The 26,036-nt window shown below is 43.6% G+C and overlaps 1 protein-coding gene across 1 annotated transcript; it reads right to left on the bottom strand.

Annotated features, from left to right (window-relative positions):
- Positions 1–1,829: 1,829 nt before the first annotated feature.
- Positions 1,830–19,475, bottom strand: SNRNP48 (small nuclear ribonucleoprotein U11/U12 subunit 48). Its single transcript, XM_044926807.1, has 9 exons — positions 19,252–19,475; positions 15,945–16,058; positions 15,629–15,689; positions 14,174–14,248; positions 9,474–9,662; positions 8,917–9,038; positions 7,254–7,342; positions 6,783–6,947; positions 1,830–2,917 (listed from the first exon to the last, which is right to left on the bottom strand). Exons 1-9 carry the CDS (start codon positions 19,408–19,410, stop codon positions 2,869–2,871), a joined length of 1,023 nt encoding a protein of 340 aa, XP_044782742.1. The 5' UTR covers positions 19,411–19,475; the 3' UTR covers positions 1,830–2,868.
- Between the last annotated feature and the right edge of the window lie 6,561 nt (positions 19,476–26,036).

Genomic DNA, 26,036 nt, shown 5'->3' with positions numbered 1-26,036 from the left:
ATGGCAATCCACTCCAGTATTCTTGCCTGGAGAATTTCATAGACAGAAGGGCCTGGAAGGATTATAGACCACGGGCTGCAGAGTCAGACACGACTGAGCCCATGGCACTATTAAGCTAGCTACGGTTTAACGGATCGGATGACTACCCTCGGCTTCAGTGTCTTCATTTGAGTCTTTAATTTCGCTCAGCAAGATGCATCATTTTCAGCATGCAGGTCTTACACGTTTTATTAAATTTTTTCATTTTCTCCCTGGTTGTCCAGTGGTTAAGACACTATGCTTCCAACTGCAGGGAGTGTGCATTTCAAAGAATTTACCCATTTCACCTAAATTGTTGAATTTACTGGTACATTGTTCATATTTCCATCATTTTAAGTCTGTAGAATCTATAGTAACATCTCCACATTCCTTCTTGGTATCAGTAACTTGTCTTCCCCCCACCCCCTCCTGGCTAGATCCTTCAGCCTAGAGGCTTATCAAGTTTATTCATCTTTCTGAAAAACCAGCTTTTATTTCTGTATTGCTTTTCAGTTTTCTATTTCATTAATTTATGCTCATGTTATCTTTCTTCGGCTTCATTTGGCCTTGATTCAATTTTTTTCTATTTAAGTTTATTCAAGAAGAAATAGATACTTGAAATAAATTCATTTTGTTAAATTCATAGATAAAACTTTCCCACAAAGAAAACTCTAGTTCCAAATGGCTTCACTTATAAATTCTACTGAACACCGAAGAAGGAATGATACCAATTTTTCACAATCCCAGATGAGAGAGAAAGAAGTTTCCCAGCCATCATTATCTTGATACTAAAACCAAAGACGAGTAGACGATACACTGATACACCTCATGAACAGTCACCTGAACAAAAACTTGGCAGTTTCTTGCACACAAGTGAATCTAGCAATCCATTAAAACACACACACCATCCTATTTTTCCCATCCCAACCCCCCCACTCCTTTCCCATGTCTCTCACACTAAAAGCCCAAGTACATCTTTCAGTTTTACTCTTCAGTAAACTGTCTTCCAGTTAGTAAAGTCACTGAAATCATAACAAACATTATAAACTGTTATATTACATGAAACTTGATCAAATGGATCTGACCTACAAAAGCAGAAATTTCATACAGCTCACAATTATGTCAACTCCAAAGTCTTTGAAGACTTTTAAATGTGAATTTTGCACTTAGAAATTACATACAATGGCACTAACAGGGCTTCATACTGGTAAGGTGATTCCGTCCTTATAAATCAGTGCTTCTTCCACACCCGGAGCCCAGCAGCCAATCAGATCTAGATACAGTCGACTTTCCTGGTGGTGTCCGTTACAGACTCAACTGATCAAGGTTTTATTTCTATGTGGAATTCACTGGGGAATCTTTAACTTGGGTTCCCCGGATTCAAGACCCTGCTCTTCACGTACGAGGTTTAACATTTCAGGCCAAACTTGCACCTGAACGATCCAGCATAGAGCACAATACGAGGAGGACAGGCTGCTGCTGCTGCTAAATCGCTTCAGCCGTGTGACACAGCTCAGACCGACCTGTACAGAGGTGGCCAGAAGTGTGCAGGAGCGTTCCGTTTACATGGATCCTGGGAAGGACGTTTCTCATCAACAGCAACAAAAACCAGAGCCGAGTCTGTCTAGGGCTGCTGGTGGAGAAACTGGGAAAGGGGCTCTAAGGGAACCTGAGGGAGACAGAAACGTTCTCTATTTTGATTGAGATGAAGGTTACATGGAGGCGGGGTGTAAGTCTATCAAAACTTAATGAAATGTACACTTAAAGTGAATGAATTTCATTGTATGTAAACAGTTCCTTAATAAAGCTGATTTACCAAAAAAAAAGGACAGTGTTATTTTTAATTAACAAGTGAAACACAAATACTACATTATTAAAAAATTAACATGAACAATTAAAATTAATTATGGATAAAGCTAAACTTCCCTCTGACCACCTTCCAATCCTGGCTCCCATCCTTTCTCCCATCTATACCTCCTCCCCCAAGTAACCACTGTCGAGTTTGGAAGTTCTTCTGAACCTTTAAAAATATATTTACATACATATAGGGTGGCCAGATGGTAAAAATATCTGCCCGCCAATGCAGGAGATCCGGGTTCAATCCCTTGGCCGAGAAGTTCCCCTGGAGAAGGGAACGGCAACCCACTCCAGTATTTTTGCCTGGAGAATCCCCATGGACAGAGGAGTCTGATGGGCTTCAAACCACAGGGTCACAAAAGAGTCAGACACAAATGAGTGACTAATATACATATGAGAAGTCACAGAAAATGTGCACTGCTGTTCTTTACACAGATGGAACTTGGATGTGTTTCTGAAACTTGCTTTTCTTCATTTAGCATCATGTCTCTTAGATCTAGTCATGATAACACAGTTCATTCCTTCCAGTCTGGTACGCTGCTCCATCACATGAGTCTGCCCTTCCTCTTCTGATGCGTATTTGGCTTCTCTTCTCTGTTACAGTTCACCAGTGGTTATCCCCGAGGGGGCAACAGGTGGTGCTCCAGGGGTTGTTTAGCCTTATCTGTAAGCTTTAATTTTTTACAATAAGAATGCATTTATTTATTAGTTATACAACTTAAATATGCACTTTAAAGAATATTTTGATACATAAATTATACAAAAAAAAAAAGACAATGAAACACAATCAGCAACAAAAGGCGATCAACTAGGAAAACAAAGCCCTAGAGCATCATCATGTACTCATGGTATGAGAGGTGTTTATTGAAAAATAACGATATGAGCACTGAACGGCCAACAAGCACATGCTCCTACTGAAAGCAATGATGCCAGACACCAGCGTGCTGGTCACCGGGGCCCAGGCCTAACTACCGTGTGCACAGACACTCCGCTTTACATTTTTTGCTTTCTTCTTTTGTGACTGTGATGTCTTTCCCCATCCCTGAAACGAAAGGGGTGAAAAAAAATGACCAAAGCTTTAAAATAATAGTTCACAGCAATGTATTTACATCAGATATAAACCAGAACAAGTTAAAACATGCATTTAAAACAGAACAGTTTTTTTTTTTTTTTTTAAAGAGTAAAGAAAAAAAAGCATCACTAAAAATAAAGGACAAAACTGAGATGAGGATACAGGAAATGGATTTTTTTAAAGCTGTGCTTTAAAGTATATGTACAAGGTGGATGACCTGAGAGTTCACATCAAACAGGACTCTGGAGTCACAGGAGGAACTCAGAGCTCTGAGCTCCGCATCCCGGCTTCCAGCTCAGCTCCCTGCAGGTCATCCCACCTCAGGGTGGGTCTCAAAGAGTACTTCCTGCTGACACTCAACTTATCCTCACTAAAGGAAATCATCCATGTTTAGGTTTTGAGACTATTGGCCTTACAAATAGCTGTGAAAAGAAGAGAAGCGAAAAGCAAAGGAGAAAAGGAAAGATATAAACATCTGAATGCAGAGTTCCAAAGAATAGCAAGAGGAGATAAGAAAGCCTTCTTCAGCAAAGAAACAGAGGAAAACAACAGAATGGGAAAAACTAGGGATCTCTTCAAGAAAATCAGAGATACCAAAGGAACATTTCATGCAAAGATGAGCTCAATAAAGGACAGAAATGGTATGGACCTAACAGAAGCAGAAGATATTAAGAAGAGATGGCAAGAATACACAGAAGAACTGTACAAAAAAGATTTTCACGACCCAGATAATCACGATGGTGTGATCACTGACCTAGAGCCAGACATCCTGGAATGTGAAGTCAAGTGGGCCTTAGAAAGCATCACTACGAACAAAGCTAGTGGAGGTGATGGAATTCCAGTGGAGCTATTCCAAATCCTGAAACATGATGCTGTGAACGTGCTGCACTCAATATGACAGCAAATTTGGAAAACTCAGCAGTGGCCACAGGACTGGAAAAGGGCAGTTTTCATTCCAATCCCAAAAAAGCCAATGCCAAAGAATGCTCAAACTACCGCACAATTGCACTCATCTCACACGCTAGTAAAGTAATGCTCAAAATTCTCTAAGCCAGGCTTCAGCAATATGTGAACCGTGAACTTCCTGATTTTCAAGCTGGTTTTAGAAAAGGCAGAGGAACCAGAGATCAAATTGCCAACACCCGCTGGATCATGGAAAAAGCAAGAGAGTTCCAAAAAAACATCTATTTCTGCTTTATTGACTATGCCAAAGCCTTTGACTGTGTGGATCACAATAAACTGTGGAAAACTCTGAAAGAGATGGGAATACCAGACCACCTGATCTGCCTCTTGAGAAATTTGTATGCAGGTCAGGAAGCAACAGTTAGAACTGGACATGGAACAACAGACTGGTTCCAAATAGGAAAAGGACTATGTCAAGGCTGTATATTGTCACCCTGTTTATTTAACTTCTATGCAGAGTACATCATGAGAAACGCTGGACTGGAAGAAACACAAACTGGAATCAAGATTGCCGGGAGAAATATCAATAACCTCAGATATGCAGATGACACCACCCTTATGGCAGAAAGTGAAGAGGAACTAAAAAGCCTCTTGATGAAAGTGAAAGTGGAAAGTGAAAAAGCTGACTTAAGGCTCAACATTCAGAAAACTAAGATTATGGCATCTGGTCCCATCACTTCATGGGAAATAGATGGGGAAACAGTGGAAACAGTGTCAGACTTTATTTTTCTGGGCTCCAAAATCACTGCAGATGGTGACTGCAGCCATGAAATTAAAAGATGCTTACTCCTTGGAAGGAAAGTTATGACGAACCTAGATAGCATATTCAAAAGCAGAGACATTACTTTGCCAACAAAGGTTCGTCTAGTCAAGGCTATGGTTTTTCCTGTGGTCATGTATGAATGTGAGAGTTGGACTGTGAAGAAGGATGAGCGCCAAAGAACTGATGCTTTTGAACTGTGGTGTTGGAGAAGACTCTTGAGAGTCCCTTGGACTGCAAGGAGATCCAACCAGTCCATTCTGAAGGAGATCAGCCCTGGGGCTAAAGCTGAAACTCCAGTACTTTGGCCACCTCATGCGAAGAGTTGACTCATTGGAAAAGACTCTGAAGCTGGGAGGGATTGGGGGCAGGAGGAGAAGGGGACGACAGAGGATGAGATGGCTGGATGGCATCACTGACTCGATGGACTTGAGTCTCAGTGAACTCCGGGAGTTTGTGATGGACAGGGAGGCCTGGCGTGCTGCGATTCATGGGGTCGCGAAGAGTTGGACAGGACTGAGCGACTGATCTGATCTGATCTGAACGTGTATCAGTCAACAGGGACTGATTGGACATCAAAAATTACTTAAGAGGAGGAAGAACTAAGAAACCAAAAAAAGAGAGCACAATTTTCTTTAATCAAGAGTTGATGTGTATGCAATAACCAGAGGTTATCCTTCAGTAAATGAATCAAAAGGGACTACCAAGAAACTACTTCACATTTTGAACTCATAGCTAGCTTTAAACCTACAAATTGAATGATAACAAGATGAGCAGAATTATTAAACCAATAAGCCTGATTCCTGATCACCACTGATCCTGAAGAGACACCACTTAAGATCTTACTTTTAGACAAGCACTGTGCAAATGACACTGAACAAGGCACGGACCTGCCTGCAACGGGCTCGGTCCAGTACAGAAAAAAATAACTTAAGGTCAATGAAACGCAGGTGCTGGGCAGAGTGGCAACAAGATGGGAAAAAAAAGGCTTCGCGGAAATGACGAAGCTGCATCTTAAAGGCTGAGGAGGAGTTTAAAAGAACAAAGAGGCAGCAGAACAGCGTGTGGAAAGGCACGGATGAGGCACGGCGGGGACGAGGAACAGTGCGTGGCCCGGGCTGGCTAGGGCAGACGCTATGGAATCACGGGGTGTGGGCAAAGCACAGAGTGGAGGGCCGAGTGACCTGCTCCCGGAGGCCTCGAGAGCTGCTGTAAACCACAAGCATTCGGCTGCTGAAAGGCTCTGAGAGGTGAAGGCTCACTCCAGCAGCTGGGGAGGGACAGGTCCATACAGCACCAGCAGAGACAGAACAACCAGGAAAACTCCCAGAGGACAGCGCTCAGGGCAGAGGGGCAGGGAGCGCGAGAGGGCCCCGTCATGCAGGACCGACGACAGCCAGCCCAGACGGCGAGAAGTGAGGCAGCGGCTAGCAAGCTCTCGAGTTCTGGCTTAGGAGGATGGATGCCGGTCATCGCCAACCAGGACAGGCGTGCGGGGGCAGGCGAGCAGAGCGGAAAACAGATGAGTCCAGGGGCAGACCTGGCCAAGCTAAGGTCCAGGCAGAGGCCCACTAAATGGCTGGGACACACGAACAGGCCTCCGCCAATCTGCATTATCTCAGTATCACTTTCTATCTCCCCACTGATCAAACCTCTATCAGGAATCCCAACAAGGGCCGAGCTGAGTGCCATAAAGCCTGGGCCTTCCTCTGACTTAGTAACGCCCTTTATCTGAGGGATTAGCAAGAGAAGGCAAGAACGATGACAGGAAAACAGGAAGGGAGGGGCAGATACTGAGGGACGGAAGGAAAACCCAGGCAAACACCTCTGCAACACGGCCACCCTTCTGTCCAGACATTCCTTTCCTGTGTCTTGCTGAGAAGCAGTTCATGACAAAGGGAAACCAGGTCCGAGCAGGCGGACCGAACCACGCCCGCAGAGCTGTGGACAGCCGCCCTGCAACGGGACGCACGTGAAAGACCCTCACAGGCTGTTTGCTCCCCGACCTCGCGGTGCTCACACTCCATCTTCTCGACACGGCCTGTGACGGAAGGACTGTCCACGTGTCAGAAGCAAACAGCTCGGCCACGAACGACGCCCCGCCGGGCTTACCTCTCCTTCCTTCTCCGGGAGTCCCAGCCTCTGTCCTTGTCCTTATTTCTTTTCCGCCTGTGTGGGCTCCGACTTCGGTCCCGCCTATGCCGTGAACACTCGCCGTCCAGATGGCTCCCCCCGGAATGCCTCGAGTCCACTGAGGCCGATCGTCTTTCTTCACTCCTGAGACAGAAAGAACAGTCGTCAGCTAGTTTCAACCACTGGTCTCCACGACAGACCAGCCTCGAGCCCAACATTCTATAGCAGAGACCAAGTAAATATGCATAATCTTGCACTCCAGTAAGAGGACAGGTAAATAAACATAGCTCTGCATGGTATGTTTTACGACTGTGGAAAGAGGAAGAGGAGGAAGCCTCCGGATGAATCACAGTGTGCTGTGACTGGTCTTGGAGGTGCTCAGACCCAGCTGGACAGTGACAGGCAACAGACTCGACCGAGGACCGCTTCCACCGAGACACGACGACATACTTGTCCGCCCCATCCACCTCCTTCTCCTGCTCCTCCTGCCAGTGGCTGCTCAGCTCCTCCATGTGCACGTTGATCACGTCCCGGATCACCTGCGGGCGGGGAGGAACCAACTGCCAGGTAAGAAAGCTGCTCGAGAAACAGACGGTACTGCTTGCGATCAGTTAAACATTTCCTGAGAGCTACGATTCGGTGGACTATTGGAGGTGTGCAGTCTAGGAAACACAAACAGGCGACACACTGAGGATTCAGGGGTGCACGATCATGACACGTGTTAACTCAGCCTGAAGAGTTTAGAAATCACGCGCAGAAAGACAGAGTGCACACGCAGGAAGGGGGCACGAGTCACCCTGGGTGATCTGGGAGAAGGACACACACAATCGAGTCCTGTGTCCTGTCTGCAGTAGCACAACTCATCTGTATGCTGGAGATCACTGAGATACGATAAACCACTAAAAGGATGGGAAACATGGACGTTTTTACAGATGAAAGACATCCGGGATCTGCTCCCAGACCACCGACTGCTGGGGCAGAAGGAGAGACGGAGTGAGTGGGTGTAAAATAAACAGAGATTATATGCAGATAACGGGCTTCCCTGGTGGCTCAGTGATAAAGAATCCACCTGCCAGTGCAGGAGATGGGGTTCACTCCTTGGGTCGGGAAGATACCCTGGAGGAGGAATCCAGTACCCTTGCCTGAAAAACCCCATGGACAGAGGAGCCTGGTGGGGCACAGGTCATGGGGTCAGAGAGTCAGGGACACAACTTAGCAATTAAATCACGGATTAATGCACTTAACGGAGAAGGCAATGGCACCCCACTCCAGTACTCTCGCCTGGAAAATCCCATGGACGGAGGAGCCTGGTAGGCTGCAGTCCATGGGGTCGCGAAGAGTTGGATACAACTGAGCAACTTCACTTTCACTTTTCACTTTCATGCACTGGAGAAGGAAATGGCAACCCACTCCAGTGTTCTTGCCTGGAGAATCCCAGGGATGGGGGAGCCTGGTGGGCTGCCATCTATGGAGTTGCACAGAGTCGGACACAACTGAAGCGACTTAGCAGTAGCAGCAGCAATGCACTTAAATTTTATTATATACATAATACTGTAAGTTACAAATAATTTATACCAAAACACTTCTTAAGCCCAAATGTTTAGTAGAGTACATAAAAAGACTAAGTTTCTGCCAAAAAAAGCTATTTATTAAAAATTCCTTTGTCCATAAGCATTATTTCCATCACATCTCACGATAACCCTACCAAGTCTGTATTAGTATAAAATGAAAAAAATCTCAATCTTAAAAAGCTCAAATCATTTGCCCAGGTCAAACAGACAGTGATAAATTGCAGAATCAAAACTCAAGCCTGGGTCTGTCTACAGCCAAAATCTATGTTCTCATCATGATGCAGTATCACTTTGTCAAAAGCAGTATTTTTTTTTAAGACTGTACAACCTCTTTACATAAGGTCTTTGTACCCTGGAGAGCCTTTGCCTGGTGAAGGCTGGGTCTGAATGTGATGGAGCAAATACAAATCAGACGTGGCCACATTGGAGCCTCGTCCTCTCAGAAAACCTCTCGGCAACTGTGGAAACCACGGGACAGGCGATAACTGCGTAAGGGAAACCTCTGCATTCAACAAGGCTCTACACAATCATGCAGAACTTACCTCGGTGTATGACTTCTTGGTTATGTGAACGTTCTTAGCTCTATAGGACTGGCGTCTTCTTTTGTAATCTCTCACTTCTGCCAGGATTTCAAGGTAAGATTTTGGACTTTTTCGACTATTATCTAATAAAAGAACACAATAAAATTATTACATCATCAGAAACTGTAAATTCTTATGAATTAGAGGGAATGAACACCATAATCATCTGATATTTTACATTTTAATGTAGTACTTCAAAAATTTTATGTTGTATAAATGGACTATTTTATATCATTCCTTTTCTCTAGCCATTAGTTGAACATAAAGAGTGTTTTAAGTACAGAGATTAAAGTAACAGCCCAGTTCTAAGTAACGTATGTTACGGAAGGAAGGTATGCTTAGTGTAACAATCAGAGAACAAAATTTCAAGTACTAAGTAAACACCTTAACATATGTTAATATCAGATGATACAAAACCATCCTATTCCAACTCAAAATGGCCTGACAAATCATCTTAATAACACTTAAAGGACGAAATGACAATTAAGAAATAGAAAACTAAGATATTCATCTCAAACCTTGATTGACTTTGGCAGCCAAGTCTACAAAGAGATCGCTGTCATTTTCGATAATTTGAGAATCTGAGCGTTTTTTCTTTGTTTCCTCGACTACAAAATCGTAGAGAGCAAGACGATCGGCTTGAGTGAGATCACAAACAAACCGTTTGTGATTCAGAGGAACTTCAACAGGCAATGAAGAATACACCCCTAGAGTAAAAATAAGATCACAAGGATAAATAATACATGAAGCTCTGTGGATTTACGACCTACAATACTCATCTTTAAACATGCACAGTAACAATGTGACGTTTAATTAACACAAGCCATTTGTTTTCATAGCAGTCCCTAAACATACAGAACAGCCACCTGTGTGATAATGGTCGACACTGACTCTGTCCCAAATGCTGCATCCACAGAAAGGACGGACGTGGATGTTGGCTATTCTCCCCGACAGTGTTAAGACAGATCCCATGAAGGCAGACAGTAATAACCATAAGACAATTTGCCCATTGGAAAAAAAAAAAAAAAACTTTTAAAAGGCTCCCCATACTGTAAAAGTAGATATGAATTTTCTCTATATACGCTTTTCCGCACAAAAGGTGAAGGAAAATGATTTTAATAGGAAATACACATTACAGCCCCCTTGAAAATAAAATATATGAAAAATGTGTTAAAAACATATTTATGAGACACCAAGCAATATATTTCAGTCAAAATATATTCCATTTGGGCAATGACTTAGAGCTACGGACCAAGGGGCAGAAATCCCAAACTTCCTCAGATCAGAGAAAGACAGACTGAGACTAAAACTTCTTTTAATTTTCAGAAGCAGCAGCAGGTTGGCTTCACCAAACTAAAGAAAGTTATCAACAGCAAGTGCCCCATCCCCCCAAAATCATAGAACTTTCTATAATCTGCTCATTAATGAAAAAAAGTAAATACAATACCTTGATACGATGTATTAAACATTGAAGAAAAGTTTTGAGATTCAAATTTTCTCAAAGAAATAAAAAATTACTGTAACTGTAAATAAAGCAATTTAAAAAGATTCTTTCTAGATTTCATTATCCATGAATGCAAACAAAGAACACCGCTACTAAAGGAATCCTTTTAATGTTTGCCAGGTTATCCTAAAGTCATCACTCAGGTTCACAGGGTAATATATAACCAGTAGCTCTTCTCAGATACTTACAAAGTGGCAAAGCAAGAATTCACATGCGAGCCCACCATGAACTAAGGGTAACAGCGCAAGAAGAGAGGCGACTTCACAGGCTATAAGTTACCAGGAGAGCTACACTGAATCGGGGGCTTGAAGTAACAGCGATGGGTAACAATCTGTACTAGTAAGAGCTTCTGAATTAGTGGGGAGGAAGGGTTCCCCACTGTCAATCCCTCTTACTCTAATTCTGGCAAACACTAGGAAAAGCCCCTTTATGCAGCCAGACTTTGAACACTTCATTTAGTAATTCAAAAGTGAGTTATCTTTGATAAACCTAATTTATATGATTATAGGCTACATATTTTGGAAGAAAAATACAAAGATGAAAAGAACACTGATGTATTTTAAAACACGTTCCACACAAACCTTTGCCTGTTCTTTGTAAACAAAGAAGTGTAACTTCCTCCTTAAAATATTTTGGAGTTTTCTTTATTCATCTTAAAATTTCTGTCTGGTCAAGACTGATACTTAAATTCTTTGAAATTCAACTAAAATCCCAAGTCAACACTATAATGTTTTGACAGTGATTAAGATAAAGTTTAGAAATTTGAATGATACTTTTAAAAGGATATCATTTGCAAAAAGGATACTGCATATCTTTAAATAAGGAGTACATTCAGGTTCCTAATTCCTCTTTATACTCACCCCAATTACTGAAAAAGAAAAAGTACAGGAAAAGTTAAACAACAAATGGCATTCAAATCATTCAGAACATAGATATTTCTGACAAAAGAAAAAAATGGATAAACACACTTAAAGAAGCTCACATTTCCACAAAACGTAAAAAGCGCAGATGAAGCTTCTGTAAGATTTGGAGAGCTATCTGAATGAGCTGTCGTCATGCTAACTGTGACCCTCTATGTACTTTTTAAGAATAGTTTTTCAAAATTGCCGTAAAATAGACACAGCGTGGAATCTGCCAACTGACCCATGTTTGGGGGAGAGCTCGGCGGCAGTCAGCACACCCTCCCTCCTCGCGCCGTCAGTTCTGCCCACCGCCAGAACTCCGCCATCACCCCAGACTGAAACTCCACTCTACTTTCTCAGTAACTGGAACTCTCATTCTTCTCTGTTAGTCCTTGTGGCCATCACATGCCATCTCACACGTGTGAAATACAATATTAAATATCAATAATGTTAACATTACATAATAATATATTTAACAATATTAAATATTAACTTGTGTCAAAGATATGGATTCAGAATCTTGTGAAGAATTCATACCAAGTCAATTTCCTAACATGAGACGCAGAAATGAGGCCCTTACAGATAAAATGATCCACTGAAGTCTCACAAGTGGGAGAAAAAGATCAGGGTTAGAACCGTCATCTCCATCTCTTTAGGATGCTTTAGCCTGGTAACTCATGTTCAAATCATGGCCACCGGCCACACAGATGTCGTGAAATTCAAGTACGGCGACTTGAATTTTTAATATTGAAGGAAAAAGATCATCAAATATAAAGTGACTGTTTATTCCAACATAACTACATCTTAAAGTAAATAGGTAGATCTAATGCCTGTTCAAGCTTTGACAAAGATTAACAGGTTGAGAATTCTATACCTTGAGTTTGGGCCTGATATGACCAATGAAATGAAAATATAAGAAACTTAAAATTTAGTACATAACCAACAAAATATTAATTATATGGAAAATGTAAAGCTGCTCATGTTAGTCATTCCTTCAAAGTAGACATCAATGAGATATTAAAGAGATTTTTGTCCTGGGGTAAAAAGTTTTAAATGTGTAAGACATAAGTGGGCCACAAAAAATCATCTCTATTGAGAAATTGCAGAGCTGTACATAAGATGAAAAAAAGTTTTAAAAAGAGGATTACAGATGATATAACAAGTTGTCCTTAACAATTAAATATTAAGACAGTACAAAAATCCAAAATCAAAGTTCCTTTTATCTACTGAAAGAACTATTCATTTAAAGTAACTGTTTGCTTTTGTAAAGAACCAAATTCAACGTTCAAATCCACAAAATTCAGAGCTAGGTTTTCAATCCAGCTTATATTAAAGCACAAAAGTGTTAACTCACTTCTGTGTTCCTCTATTTTTTCACCTAATATGGAAGAGAAAATACTTGTCTAACCTATCACAACTATGATGTCAAAGAGAAATGAAATACACAAGAGAGCTTTGGAAAAAAACAAACAAAAAGAATCTCTTCTAAAATAGAAAAGTACTGAGGAACTTTAGAACAAGCACCCCAAAATTTCTTTCATCACCTCTGCTGGACAGGGTTTATTTCCTTATCTGAAAAAAACAGATGCTGGAGTAGATAAAATAAATTCAGTAAATCTCACTAGCTAAGATCAAATCAAGTTAAAACTAGTAACTTCTCCCAAAACACACAAACAAAATCCTCTACTTTTTAACTGGGTCTTAACTGAATAATGGCCAAAAAAGGCTTAACTGACCACAGCTCAGTATCTCTTTGAGTAAGATGAGAGTCAAACATCCCTCTCAAAGAAAACACCTGGAACTACATGGATCCTTCAAAACAGCAAACACAGGAAACATGCTTCTGGCTGCTACCAATACACTGAGACTAACAGACTTCCTCCTTCCAAAGCCACAATGCGATCAAGGGAGAAATTGAGCCCAGATACTGACTTACAACAACAGGGTCATGACCTTAAACATAAACAAGGGAGAAAAAGGTTAGGTACTCAGAGAAAGGTACCTTCAGAAAGCTCAAAGACAACTGAGAACCTTTATCAAAGGAGCCAGTCAGGGTTTGGCTGGATGTTCTACCTAGAGTCAGAAATCTATTAATTCCATTTACCCATTTACTTCTATGGTTTTGAAGGATGAAGTTCTTCCAATTTCCTAAAAGCTGAAACTTAAAATTCTAAGCTTGTCTCTGCTAAAGTGAAGTCCCAGGTAGCATCTCTTACCCCAGCTTCCAAAGCTGGGCACCAGGTACCCACAACCCTCTGAAATTGTACGTCTAACACTGTCCGTGCTTCACTACGAGCAGCAGGGACGGGGCTGGGTCTTCCTCAGCCTGAGCCTTTCCTCTCATGTTGCACTTCAACATCCTTACATGTAACATCGGGCTAATTCTCGAGAGGGGTTTCCCAGGTGGCTCGGTGGAAAAAACCTGCCTGCAATGCAGAAGATGGGGGTTCAATACCTGGGTCGGGAAGATCCCCTGGAGAAGCAAATGGCAACCCACTCCAGGATTCTTGCCTGGGAAATCTCATGGACAAAGGAGCCTGGCAGGCCAGAATCCACGCAGTCTCAAAGAATCAGACATGACTGAGCAACTAAATAGTAACAACAATAACAGTGGTCATGAGAGCAGAAATCTCAGGGTGAGACAGTCTACTCAGGGGCATTTATTTGACACCAAGTACTTAGTCTAATGTCAGATGGAAAGCTTAACCTATTCCATATAACTGTTTTCACAAGATTTCTCTTGAAAATTAGTGATATGCGCTATGGAAGAAAAACAGTCTAACTAATTAGCTCAAACTATGATGCCACTTACTTTGATTATAATAATCACCATCATTTCCAACTGCAGCTCTCGCTTGTTTAATTATCTGGAATTGTGAGTCCTTACCTGTCAAAAAAAAAATCCATAAACACAATATGAATCATCAGTGTCCACAATGGAATTATTAACTAGGTTCCAATAATCCAAGCTCTCTGGGCACACTGAGAAACGTTCCAGAATCTTAAAACCCACCTTGCTGCTGAGGTAATCTGAATGCAGAATTCTTTCTGATCCACCAGAATCCAATAAGTAACCAGACTTCGAGCAGTTCAGAAAACACTATTAATATAATCAAGCACGCAGCAGTTGCGGCCGCAAATTTTAGCAACCAGTGTAATATCTAACATTTCGTGAATCCCAGCTAAGTGTCAGGCAGTATTCTAACCATATCACATATGTGATATTTAATCCTCCTTACAGGTGTTATTAGCATCATTCCTATTTTACAAAGAAATCTAGGCAAAAAATCGGTTAATTACCTTACTGAAAGCCACACAACTATTAGTGACAGAATTAGTTAAATGAGGCGTTCTGATTCCAGAGCCCAAGATTTTAATCTCTGTGTAATCGGTGAACACTCAGAACACATTTCCATCCTCGGCTCTATCTTCAACGTATATGTGTGGCCAGGTTTTGTTATAACCAAGAAGGCAGGCACGTGCCCTACTGCAGGGCGCTCTGGAGGATTCCTGGTGTGCATTATAACCAAGAAGGCAGGCACGTGCCCTCCTGCAGGGCGCTCTGGAGGATTCCTGGTGTGCAGTATAACCAAGAAGGCAGGCGCGTGCCCTCCTGCAGGGCGCTCTGGAGGATTCCTGGTGTGCATTATAACCAAGAAGGCAGGCACGTGCCCTCCTGCAGGGCGCTCTGGAGGATTCCTGGTGTGCATTATAACCAAGAAGGCAGGCACATGCCCTCCTGCAGGGCGCTCTGGAGGATTCCTGGTGTGCAGTATAACCAAGAAGGCAGGCGCGTGCCCTCCTGCAGGGCGCTCTGGAGGATTCCTGGTGTGCATTATAACCAAGAAGGCAGGCACGTGCCCTCCTGCAGGGCGCTCTGGAGGATTCCTGGTGTGCATTATAACCAAGAAGGCAGGCACGTGCCCTCCTGCAGGGCGCTCTGGAGGATTCCTGGCGCGCAGTATAACCAAGAAGGCAGGCGCGTGCCCTCCTGCAGGGCGCTCTGGAGGATTCCTGGCGCGCAGTATAACCAAGAAGGCAGGCGCGTGCCCTCCTGCAGGGCGCTCTGGAGGATCCCTGGCGCGCAGTATAAACCTGGCCTCTAAATCTCAGATCGAGTCAACCAGTGTCACTATAGGCGATACCCTTCTTAATCAATCATCAGGAAACTTACAAAGCCCACTCTTCTGATAATTCAAAAATGAAATATAAATACCTATACACATATAGCTTCACTAAGATATTTAAAAATTATATTAATACTTACTCAAAGTAATTGAAGGTACGTTCGCATTCTCATAGAAAAAGTCAGAATTATACATTTTATCCTAAATGGTAAAAAAAAAATAAACAAATCTTAATGTCCTCCAGTATCAGATGACTATTTTAATATTTGACATAAACCAACAATAGGTTTAGTATCATTTAAGCATTTCTTGCAATCATTTGCAAAACGAGGCAAATCCCACTGAACCTCACAAATGACTATTATTTTCTCAGAAAACCTCACACTACACCTTCCACACTGTGAGGATTTACTAACACATGAACCACACGACATATACATAATAAATATACGGTACCTCTTCCTCCTTGGTGTAGCCCAGTTTCCTCAATCTACAAGACACCATGTGCTTTGCTAAAGACGATCTAGGCATGTGGTGATTGGAATCGTACGGGCATATCACAACTTCATCCTATAAAGATCAAACAGAAGCAAAGGAAAAGGTACATCATTTTTCAAGAAATAACTATCCCAGTAAATGTTTTGCATCCTCTTCTGTAAGCCTCTCCACTCCACTTCCCGTGTGAGTGTACGTACACGTTAAAAAAACAACCTCCCTGGTTCTCTTTACCCCTTACAGCCTCTGTCCCCCTCCAACCCTTCAAAGCCCACCTCCTGAAAGCTGTATGTACGCTCACTGCCTGGACAACCTCACTGACCATCTCCCCCTGAGGAACTCGGAGGTCCTTACATATAACCCCTGCCCCTGCCCCACCTGCAGGACACCGTCCTCTCCATCCGAGGTGACAAGAGCCCCTGCCAACTGCTCCCTCTGCCTCCATTCTCCACACCGCAGCTAGGGTGCGTCCGAGGCCTGCCACTTAATGACTGTATGAACATAGTCAAGGTCAGGAGCCTTCCTTTCTCTCAGTTTCTTCATCTGTAAAATGGGTCTAATAGCAGGACTACTCACACAGAGCTACTGTGAAGATTAAATAAATTATACCTGAATTCATACACATAAAGCAATTCAGACAGGGCCTGGTAAATAGCACACATTCAATAAACATTAAGCAGTTATAATTTTATTAAATTAAAATTTAGTTGCCTGAGCAACTAACACTTTGGCTTCAAGTACTTTCATGTCTCCCCCTACTGTTCTCATTAAGAAAAAAAATATATATATACACACACACACACACACACACGCGCGCGCGCGCGTATAGATTCTTTAACACAGCTGTACAAGGAGCTTTAAGCTCTGGCCCCTACCTGCCACCATTCCTCTCTTCCCCCACACCCCAAGCTCTTAGCTATGCTTAACTTCCAAAGGTTTCCTGTTCTGTGCATAGCCTTATATCTGGATTTCTACCCATGCTGTTGAGCTTTCTCTGTGCAGCACCTACCTAATTTAGCTCCTTTGTCAGTTTAGAATTCACCTTACAAAGGAAGCTGTGGCCGTCCACCCCACAGCCTACAATAACCCGCATGCCCTACAGCCATCCTGACTCACCCTTCACAGACTTTTTCACATTGTAACACACAGCGGCTACTCTCTGTATTCCCCCTCACCACCACCAGTCATTGAAGGGCAAAAACTGACTGCTGTTCACTCAGTTACAGGATGAAAGCACTCCAGCAGAGAAGTGAAGATTCACCGCCTTTCTGTACTGCACCTGGTCTAGGAATTAGCAATGCCGCTTACCAGGATGTTTATGCCAGTCACTCTCCTGAATATCAGGTGTTGGTTTTGCAAACATGAGATGCACACCCACAACTGATTATCAGAATTTCATTTTATTTTTTAACTCTTGGCCACACCCCACATCATGTGAAACCTTAGTTCCCTCACCAGAGATTGAACCCCCTGCACGGGAAGGCAGCCTTAACCCCCGGACCACTGCAGAACTCCCAAGAATTTCGGAATTTTAGAGTGGAGTTTTAGAGAGGCAGCGAAGCAATGAGGCACACAGACTCTCAGGGGTAGAATGCCTGGGTTCCCATCCTGACTACCACTTAACAGCAACGAGTCCTGGGACAAATGCTCACCTCTCTCGGTTTGTTTTCTCATCTGTAAAAGGTGGCTGAGGGGACCTACCTCATAGGGTCATTGTGAGTATTAAAGGAGGTAATGTACAGTAAGTGACATAAACAAAGAGCTATTTAACTGTTAATAAAAGAAATCTAAATTTACTACATTGCTGGGAGCACAGTGATGTGGAAAGGCCCAGGAGGCTCCGCTCAACGGAATTCACAGCTTCAATTATACCTCCAAACAATGAAAGGGTTTTTTAAAAAATCATAAACCTGTAAAGCACAGTAGGCCTCATGAAGGCCTCATGAAGTATGATGCCACATGAGCACTTCCTTTCATCTCATTAAAGAAAACAACAACTGGGGACTTCCCTGGTGGTCCCCATGGCTAGGACTCTGTGCTCCCAATTTTCCCTGGTCCTCCCCGTGGCTAAGACTCTGTGCTCCCAATTCAGGGGGCCCGGGTTCGATCCCTGGCTTGGGAACTAGATCCCACACGCTGCAACTAAGAGCTTGTGTGGCACCAACTAAGGCCCGCCAAAGCCAAAGTAAATAATATACATATTTTTAAAGATCACGATTGCTGACCCTAACACACTTGCCTACGTCTCTTCCCAAAGCAATCCTAACGTCCAGGAGAGCTGCTGGTACCGAATCCTTTAACAGTCCTAGAATGCTGCCACCCCTGTCAGAAGTGCACTATCTTGTGGCAGAGGAAGGCGACCCGCAGCTCCCCACTTCTCCAGACACGGAACCTGGTTCATTCAGTCCAGTCACTCAGTTGTGTCCAACTCTTTGCCACCCCACGGACTGCAGCACACCAGGCCTTCCTGTCCATCACCCTCCCAGAGTTTACCCAAACTCATGTACACTGAGTCGGTGATGCCATCTAACCATCTCATCCTCTGTCGTCCCCTTCTCCTCCTGCCTTCAATCTTTCCCAGCATCAGGGTCTTTTCAAATGAGTTAGTTCTTAGCATCAGGAGACCAAAGTATTGGAGCTTCAGCTTCAACACCAGTCCTTCCAATGAATTTTTAGGACTGATTTCCTTTAGGATGGACTTGTTGGATCTCCTTGGAGTCCAAGGGACTCTCAAGAGTCTTCTCCAACACCACAGTTCAAAAGCATCAATTCTTCGGCACTCAGCTTTCTTTATGGTCCAACCCTCACATCCATAGATGACTACTGGAAAAAACACAGCTTTGACTAGAAGGACCTTTGTTGGCAAAGTAACGTCTCTGCTTTTTAACATGCTGTCCAGGTTGGTCATAGCTTTTCTTCCAAGGAGCAAGCGTCTTTTAATTTCATGGCTGCAGTCACCGTCTGCAGTGATTTTGGAGCCCCCAAAATAAAGTCTGTCACTGTTTCTACTGTTTCCAATCAACTCCCCAGTTCTCCCGACCCCGAATCTGGTGTCAAGGAGGAATCCACGCGCGGAGGACACGGCAAGCCGCCAAGCAGCACCCCAGGCCTGACCGCTTATCTCACTGCAGGCCCGCCGCGATTCCGCGGCTTCCCCAGGAGCGGTGCGAGCGCCTGGGAGGCTGCAGCCCCCGAGTCCCGCGCGCCCCACCTTGGCCCTGCAGACGCCGCGCCCTGCCCGCCGCCCACGGCCCCGCGGTCCTCTCACCTCGGCCGCCGCCGCCTCCTCCCCGGGCTCCAGCCGGTCCAGGCTCCAGCCCAGCGACGCCGTCACCTCCTCCAGTGTCCGGCGGCAGCTCTCCACGAACTCGCTGAGCTCCTCCCGCAGCCGCCGTCGCTCTTCCACCGGGGGAAGCTCAGCCTCCATGGCCTCCACCACCAGTGCCCGCTCCCGGAAGAACTTCCGAGACTGCGGGCGACGCGCGCGCACGCACGGGCTTCTGGGGCAGGGGCGGGGCCACTCTGCCACGTGACTGGAACCGCCAATAGGGAAACGGCCCGGGAAGTGGGGCGTTTGAGAGGTCTCTTCCGGTTTTTTCCTGAAGTGGCTGTTTTCACCCGCTTTTTGGATGCATTGGGCTTCCTTGGGCGCTCAGACGGTAAAGAATCTGCCTGCAGTGCGGGAGACCTAGGTTCGATCCCTGGGTCAGGAAGATCCCCTGGAGGAGGGCATGGCTGCCCTCTCCATATTCTTGTCTGGAGAATCCCATGGACAGAGGAGCCTGGCAGGCTACAGTCCATGGGGTGGCAAAGAGTCTGACAGGACTGAGTGACTTTCACTCACTCTGTATGCATTTACCCTTGGCCTTCTCCCAAAGGTGTTATCCAATCAACAATCCCACTCCCCCGCCATTAAAAAAAAAAGGCTTATAGCAACAGGAAAGTTTAAAGAATAGTACAATGAGCATTCACGTAGCCATCCTCCGCTTATGAATTGCTAATACTTGGCCTTTCTCCCACTCTCTCCATATACACGGTCCCACACACTGATTCCCTGGTGGCTCAGATGGTAACGCGTCTGCCTGCAATGCGTGAGACCCAGGTTTCATCCCTGGGTCGGAAAGATACCCTGGAGAAGGAAATGGCACCCCACTCCAGTACTCTTGCCTGGAAAATTTCATGGACGGAAGAGCCTGGTAGGCTACAGTCCATGGAGTCGCAAAGAGTTGGACACGACGGAGCGACTTCACTTACGCATCTCCTAAGAACAACTGAGGGAAATTTCCTAGCGGTCCAGTGATTAATAGGACTCTGGTGCTTCCACTGCAGAGGGCAGGGGTTCTGTCTTTGGTTGGGGAATTAAGACCCCCCTGTATGCCATCATGGTCAACAAAAGAGTTCGAAATGCAGTACTTGGATGCAATCTCAAAAACGACAGAATGATCTCTGTTTGTTTCCAAGGCAAACCATTCAATATCACGGTAATCCAAGCCTATGCCCCAACCAATAACGCTGAAGAAGCTGAAGTTGAACAGCTCTATGAAGACCTACAAGACCTTTTAGAACTAACACCCAAAAAAGATATCCTTTTCATTATAGGGGACTGGAATGCAAAAGTAGGAAGTCAAGAAACACCTGGAGTAACAGGCAAATTTGGCCTTGGAGTACGGAATGAAGCAGGGCAAAGACTAAAAGAATTTTGCCAAGAGAACGCACTGGTCATAGCAAACACCCTCTTCCAACTACACAAGAGAAGACTCTACACATGGACATCACCAGATGGTCAACACCAAAATCAGATTGATTATATTCTTTGCAGCCAAAGATGGAGAAGCTCTATACAGTCAGCAAAAACAAGACCGGGAGCTGACTGTGGCTCAGATCATGTACTCCTTATTGCCAAATTCAGACTGAAATTGAAGAAAGTGGGGAAAACCATTAGACCATTCAGGTATGACCTAAATCAAATCCCTTATGATTATACAGTGGAAGTGAGAAATAGATTTAAGGGACTAGATCTGATAGATAGAGTGCCTGATGAAGTATGGATGGAGGTTCATGACATTGTACAGAAGACAGGGATCAAGACCATCCGCATGGAAAAGAAATGCAAAAAAGCAAAATGGCTGTCTGCGGAGGCCTTACAAATACCTGTGAAAAGAAGAGAAGCGAAAAGCAAAGGACAAAAGGAAAGATATAAGCATCTGAATGCAGAGTTCCAAAGAATAGCAAGAAGGGATAAGAAAGCCTTCCTCAGCGATCACTGCAAAGAAATAGAGGAAAACAACAGAATGGGAAAGACTAGAGATCTCTTCAAGAAAATTAGAGATACCAAGGGAATATTTCATGCAAAGATGAGCTCAATAAAGGACAGAAATGGTATGGACCTAACAGAAGCAGAAGATATTAAGAAGAGGTGGCAAGAATACACAGAAGAACTGTACAAAAAAGAGCTTCCTGACCCAGATAATCACGATGGTGTGATCACTGACCTAGAGCCAGACATCCTGGAATGTGAAGTCAAGTGGGCCTTAGAAAGCATCACTACGAACAAAGCTAGTGGAGGTGATGGAATTCCAGTGGAGCTATTTCAAATCCTGAAAGATGATGCTGTGAAAGTGCTGCACTCAATATGCCAGCAAATTTGGAAAACTCAGCAGTGGCCACAGGACTGGAAAAGGGCAGTTTTCATTCCAATCCCAAAGAAAGGCAATGCAAAGAATGCTCAAACTACCACACAATTGCACTCATCTCACACACTAGTAAAGTAATGCTTAAAATTCTCCAAGCCAGGCTTCAGCAATACGTGAACTGTGAACTTCCAGATGTTCAAGCTGGTTTTAGAAAAGGCAGAGGAACCAGAGATCAAATTGCCAATATCCGCTGGCAGAGTTCCAGAAAAACATCTATTTCTGCTTTATTGACTATACCAAAGCCTTTGACTGTGTGGATCACAATAAACTGTAGAAAATTCTGAAAGAGATGGGAATACTAGACCACCTGACCTGCCTCTTAAGAAACCTATATGCAGGTCAGGAAGCAACAGAACTGGACATGGAACAACAGACTGGTTCCAAATAGGAAAAGGAGTACGTCAAGGCTGTATATTGTCACCCTGCTTATTTAACTTACATGCAGAGTACATCATGAGAGACGCTGGGCTGGAAGAAGCACAAGCTGAAATCAAGATTGCCAGGAGAAATATCAATAACCTCAGAAATGCAGATGACACCACCCTTATGCAGAAAGTGAAGAACTAAAAAGCCTCTTGATGCAAGTGAAAGTGGAAAGTGAAAAAGTTGACTTAAGGCTCAACATTCAGAAAACTAAGATCATGGCATCTGGTCCCATCACTTCATGGGAAATAGATGGGGAAACAGTGGAAACAGTGTCAGACTTTGTTTTTTTGGGCTCCAAAATCACTGCAGATGGTGACTGCAGCCATGAAATTAAAAGACGCTTACTCCTTGGAAGGAAAGTTATGACCAACCTAGATAGCATATTCAAAAGCAGAGATGTTACTTTGCCAACAAAGGTCCATCTAGTCAAGGCTATGGGTTTTCCTGTGGTCATGTATGGGTGTGAGAGTTGGACTGTGAAAAAAGCTGAGTGCCGAAGAATTGATGCTTTTGAACTGTGGTGTTGGAGAAGACTCTTGAGAATCTCTTGGACTGCAAGGACATCCAACCAGTCCATGTTAAAGGAGATCAGTCCTGGGATTTCTTTGGAAGGAATGATGCTAAAGCTGAAACTCCAGTACTTTGGCCACCTCATGTGAAGAGTTGACTCATTGGAAAAGACCCTGATGTTGGGAGGGATTGGGGGCAGGAGAAGGGGACGACAGAGGATGAGATGGCTGGATGGCATCACCGACTCGATGGACGTGAGTTTGAGTGAACTCTGGGAGTTGGTGATGGACAGGGAGGCCTGGTGTGCTGCGATTCATGGGGTCGCAAAGAGTCAGACACGACTGAGCGACTGAACTGAACTGAACTGAAACTGTATGCCGGGAGGCATAGCCAAAATTTTTTTAAAGTTTAGGGAAAAAAAATGTAAGAACATTCTCCTACAAAAGCACAATATATGATCAAACCCAAGAAAATTAATAGTTTACAGTAATATTCATATCTCTCTCTAGTTGTCCCCCAAATTCCTTTTATAACCATTTCATCACTTTTTTCAAACCATGAGCTATAATCGGTTCTTTTTTATTCTAGAAAAGCCTCCCTCACTCTCTTTTTAATTTTTATTTTTTTGGCTGCACTACAGTGGTTCAGACAGTAAAGAATCTGTTCAATCCCTGGGTGGGGAAGATCCTGTGGAAGAAGGAAATGGCAACCCATTCCAGTGTTCTTGCCTAGACGATTCCATGGACAGGGGAGCCCGGCAGGCTAAAGTCCATGGGGTCACAGAGTCAAACACGACTGAGTGACTAACACACACACAGTGGCCAGTAGGGATCTCATTTCCTCAACCAGGAATGAACTGGCACCCTATGCAGTGAAAGCAAGGAGTCTTAACCACTGGACCACCAAGGATGTCCCCACACTCTCCTTAAACTAAGTCATTGAATTTTGTCAGGACTCAAGTCGACTATCTTGTAGAACATTCCTCTTTCTGGATCTGTCAGATTTTTTTTCCTTTATGATTAGATTCAGTTTAAGCATTTTTTGTTAGATGTGTGTACTGCTTTATTACACTCTATAAAGGACACGTAGCTTAGATTTTCCTGCTGTTAGTGAAGCTAAATTTGATCACTTGGTAGGGGTGAGGCATCACTCCATTTCTACATTTCAGAAATCTAACTCTACATTTTCCTTTTGGTATTTGCTAACTGGACATGGAACAACAGACTGGTTCCAAATAGGAAAAGGAGTACGTCAAGGCTGTATATTGTCACCCTGCTTATTTAACTTATATGCAGAGTACATCATGAGAAACACTGGGCTGGAAGAAACACAAGCTGGAATCAAGATTGCCAGGAGAAATATCAATAACCTCAGATATGCAGATGACACCACCCTTATGGCAGAAAGTGAAGAGGAACTCAAAAGCCTCTTGATGAAAGTGAAAGTGGAGAGTGAAAAAGTTGGCTTAAAGCTCAACATTCAGAAAACAAAGATCATGGCATCCGGTCCCATCACTTCATGGGGAATAGATGGGGAAACAGTGGAAACAGCATCAGACTTTATTTTTTTTTGGCTCCAAAATCACTGCAGATGGTGACTGCAGCCATGAAATTAAAAGACGCTTACTCGTTGGAAGGAAAGTTATGACCAACCTAGATAGCAGATTCAAAAGCAGAGACGTTACTTTGCCAACAAAAGTCCGTCTAGTCAAGGCTATGGGTTTTCCTGTGGTCATGTATGGGTGTGAGAGTTGGACTGTGAAGAAGGCTGAGTGCCAAAGAATTGATGCTTTTGAACTGTGTTGTTGGAGAACTCTTGAGAGTCCCTTGGACTGCAAGGAGATCCAACCAGTCCATTCTGAAGGAGATCAGCCCTGGGATTTCTTTGGAGGGAATGATACTAAAGCTGAAACTCCAGTACTTTGGCCACCTCATGCGAAGAGCTGACTCATTGGAAAAGACTCTGATGTTGGGAGGGGTTGTGGGCAGGAGGCGAAGGGGACGACAGAGGATGAGATGGCTGGATGGCATCACTGACTCGATGGACGTGAATCTGAGTGAACTCCGGGAGTTGGTGATGGACAGGGAGGCCAGGCGTGCTGCGATTCATGGGGTCGCAGAGTTGGATACGACTGATCGACTGAACTGAACTGAACTGACTGAAGTAATCCGAAGGATGATACTCTGAAGCCATCTGAACTTTCTATTTCCAACAGTCACACAATGCTTCCCTGAATCTGATTACGTCAGCAGTTATAAACGATGATTCTTTATCATGGCTCCTACATTTATTAACTGCCATTCTTACCACACCTTCATTTTTTCTGTTGTTTGTTTCACTATGAAATTCAGGTTTTTTAAATTATTAAGGATTTTAAAATTCATTATTACATACTCCATTACCATCGTAATTCTAGTTTTTAAGCAGAAATGTATTTGCAGAAATTATAAACAATACAAAATATTGGTATTTTTGAGAAAACTGAGTTGGATAAATCAATAATTAAAAATTCTCCCATGGTTCCATGGACTTGTTTTGAAGAAGTAAATCACTGATAATTGACATAGTCATAATGATGCTGTCAACACAAGTGAGCAATGCAGGAGGCATTTACTAAAGGATAAGGAGGACTTGTCATATTGATTTGGGCCATTAATAATCAATGTCCATTTATATCCTATGAGTATTCTGGACTTTTTTTTTTAACCATCATAATTTTTGTTGCTCAAATGGTTCCAAGTTTGACCAGTGGAAACCACTATAACCACCTGTCTCTTTGACGTACCCTGTTAGCCCTCAAGTACTTCCCTGTTTTGATTAACCCAAGTTCACTTTATCAGGCCTTTTGGTTTCCCCAAATAGTTTTAATAACTCCTACAATCTAATCCTTCTTTTTTTCTTTTCCCCAAGCCTGATGCTTTCCCCAAATCTTTGCTTTCCTTTGCACTTGTTTCCATGAGGCAAAGAAACAGTGGAGGATACTTTTGTAAACAACTGTTTTCAAAGGTAAATAGCAGAGTTCTCGCACACGCACACACACACACAGACACACACAGATAAAGCTAATAACATGGAAATCGTCCCATAGCTGCCAGTGGGTGTGCTGTGAGAAGCATTCTATTCGCTCGGCCCATGGCATCCTTACTTTTTGTTTGCATTTACATACTTTGCCAAGCCTCCTGGAAAATGGGAGACTATTTTTGGATGTGAAGTGATGACTGTCATTGAAAATTTCCCTTTCCTGTGGATGTACAGTGTACGTGAACCAGCTCAAACCTCAGCCCAGGTCAAGTATGTCCACTCTCCAGGACCCAGCCCTCTCAGCTCAGAACTTAATGCAACTCTGGCAGCAGCTTGGAGCGGGTGCACCGTTTCAACCCAAAGAACTCCTTTACACTGCTTCAGGTTGCTCTGTTCATCACCA

This window comes from Bubalus bubalis, chromosome 2 (genome assembly GCF_019923935.1).
Source record: "Bubalus bubalis isolate 160015118507 breed Murrah chromosome 2, NDDB_SH_1, whole genome shotgun sequence".
Taxonomy (NCBI): Eukaryota; Metazoa; Chordata; class Mammalia; order Artiodactyla; family Bovidae; genus Bubalus; species Bubalus bubalis.
This window is presented reverse-complemented; position numbering and strand designations above follow the sequence as displayed.

Coding starts and splice junctions, on each gene's coding strand:
- SNRNP48 (XM_044926807.1), bottom strand. CDS start 19,410: ATGGAGGCTGAGCTTCCCCCGGTGGAAGAGCGACGGCGGCTGCGGGAG. Junction 14,249..15,628: donor CGTACCTTCAATTACTTTGA/GTAAGTATTAAT, acceptor TTTTTTTGACAG/GTAAGGACTCACAATTCCAG. Junction 7,343..8,916: donor CCAAGAAGTCATACACCGAG/GTAAGTTCTGCA, acceptor CCCCGCCCGCAG/GTGATCCGGGACGTGATCAA.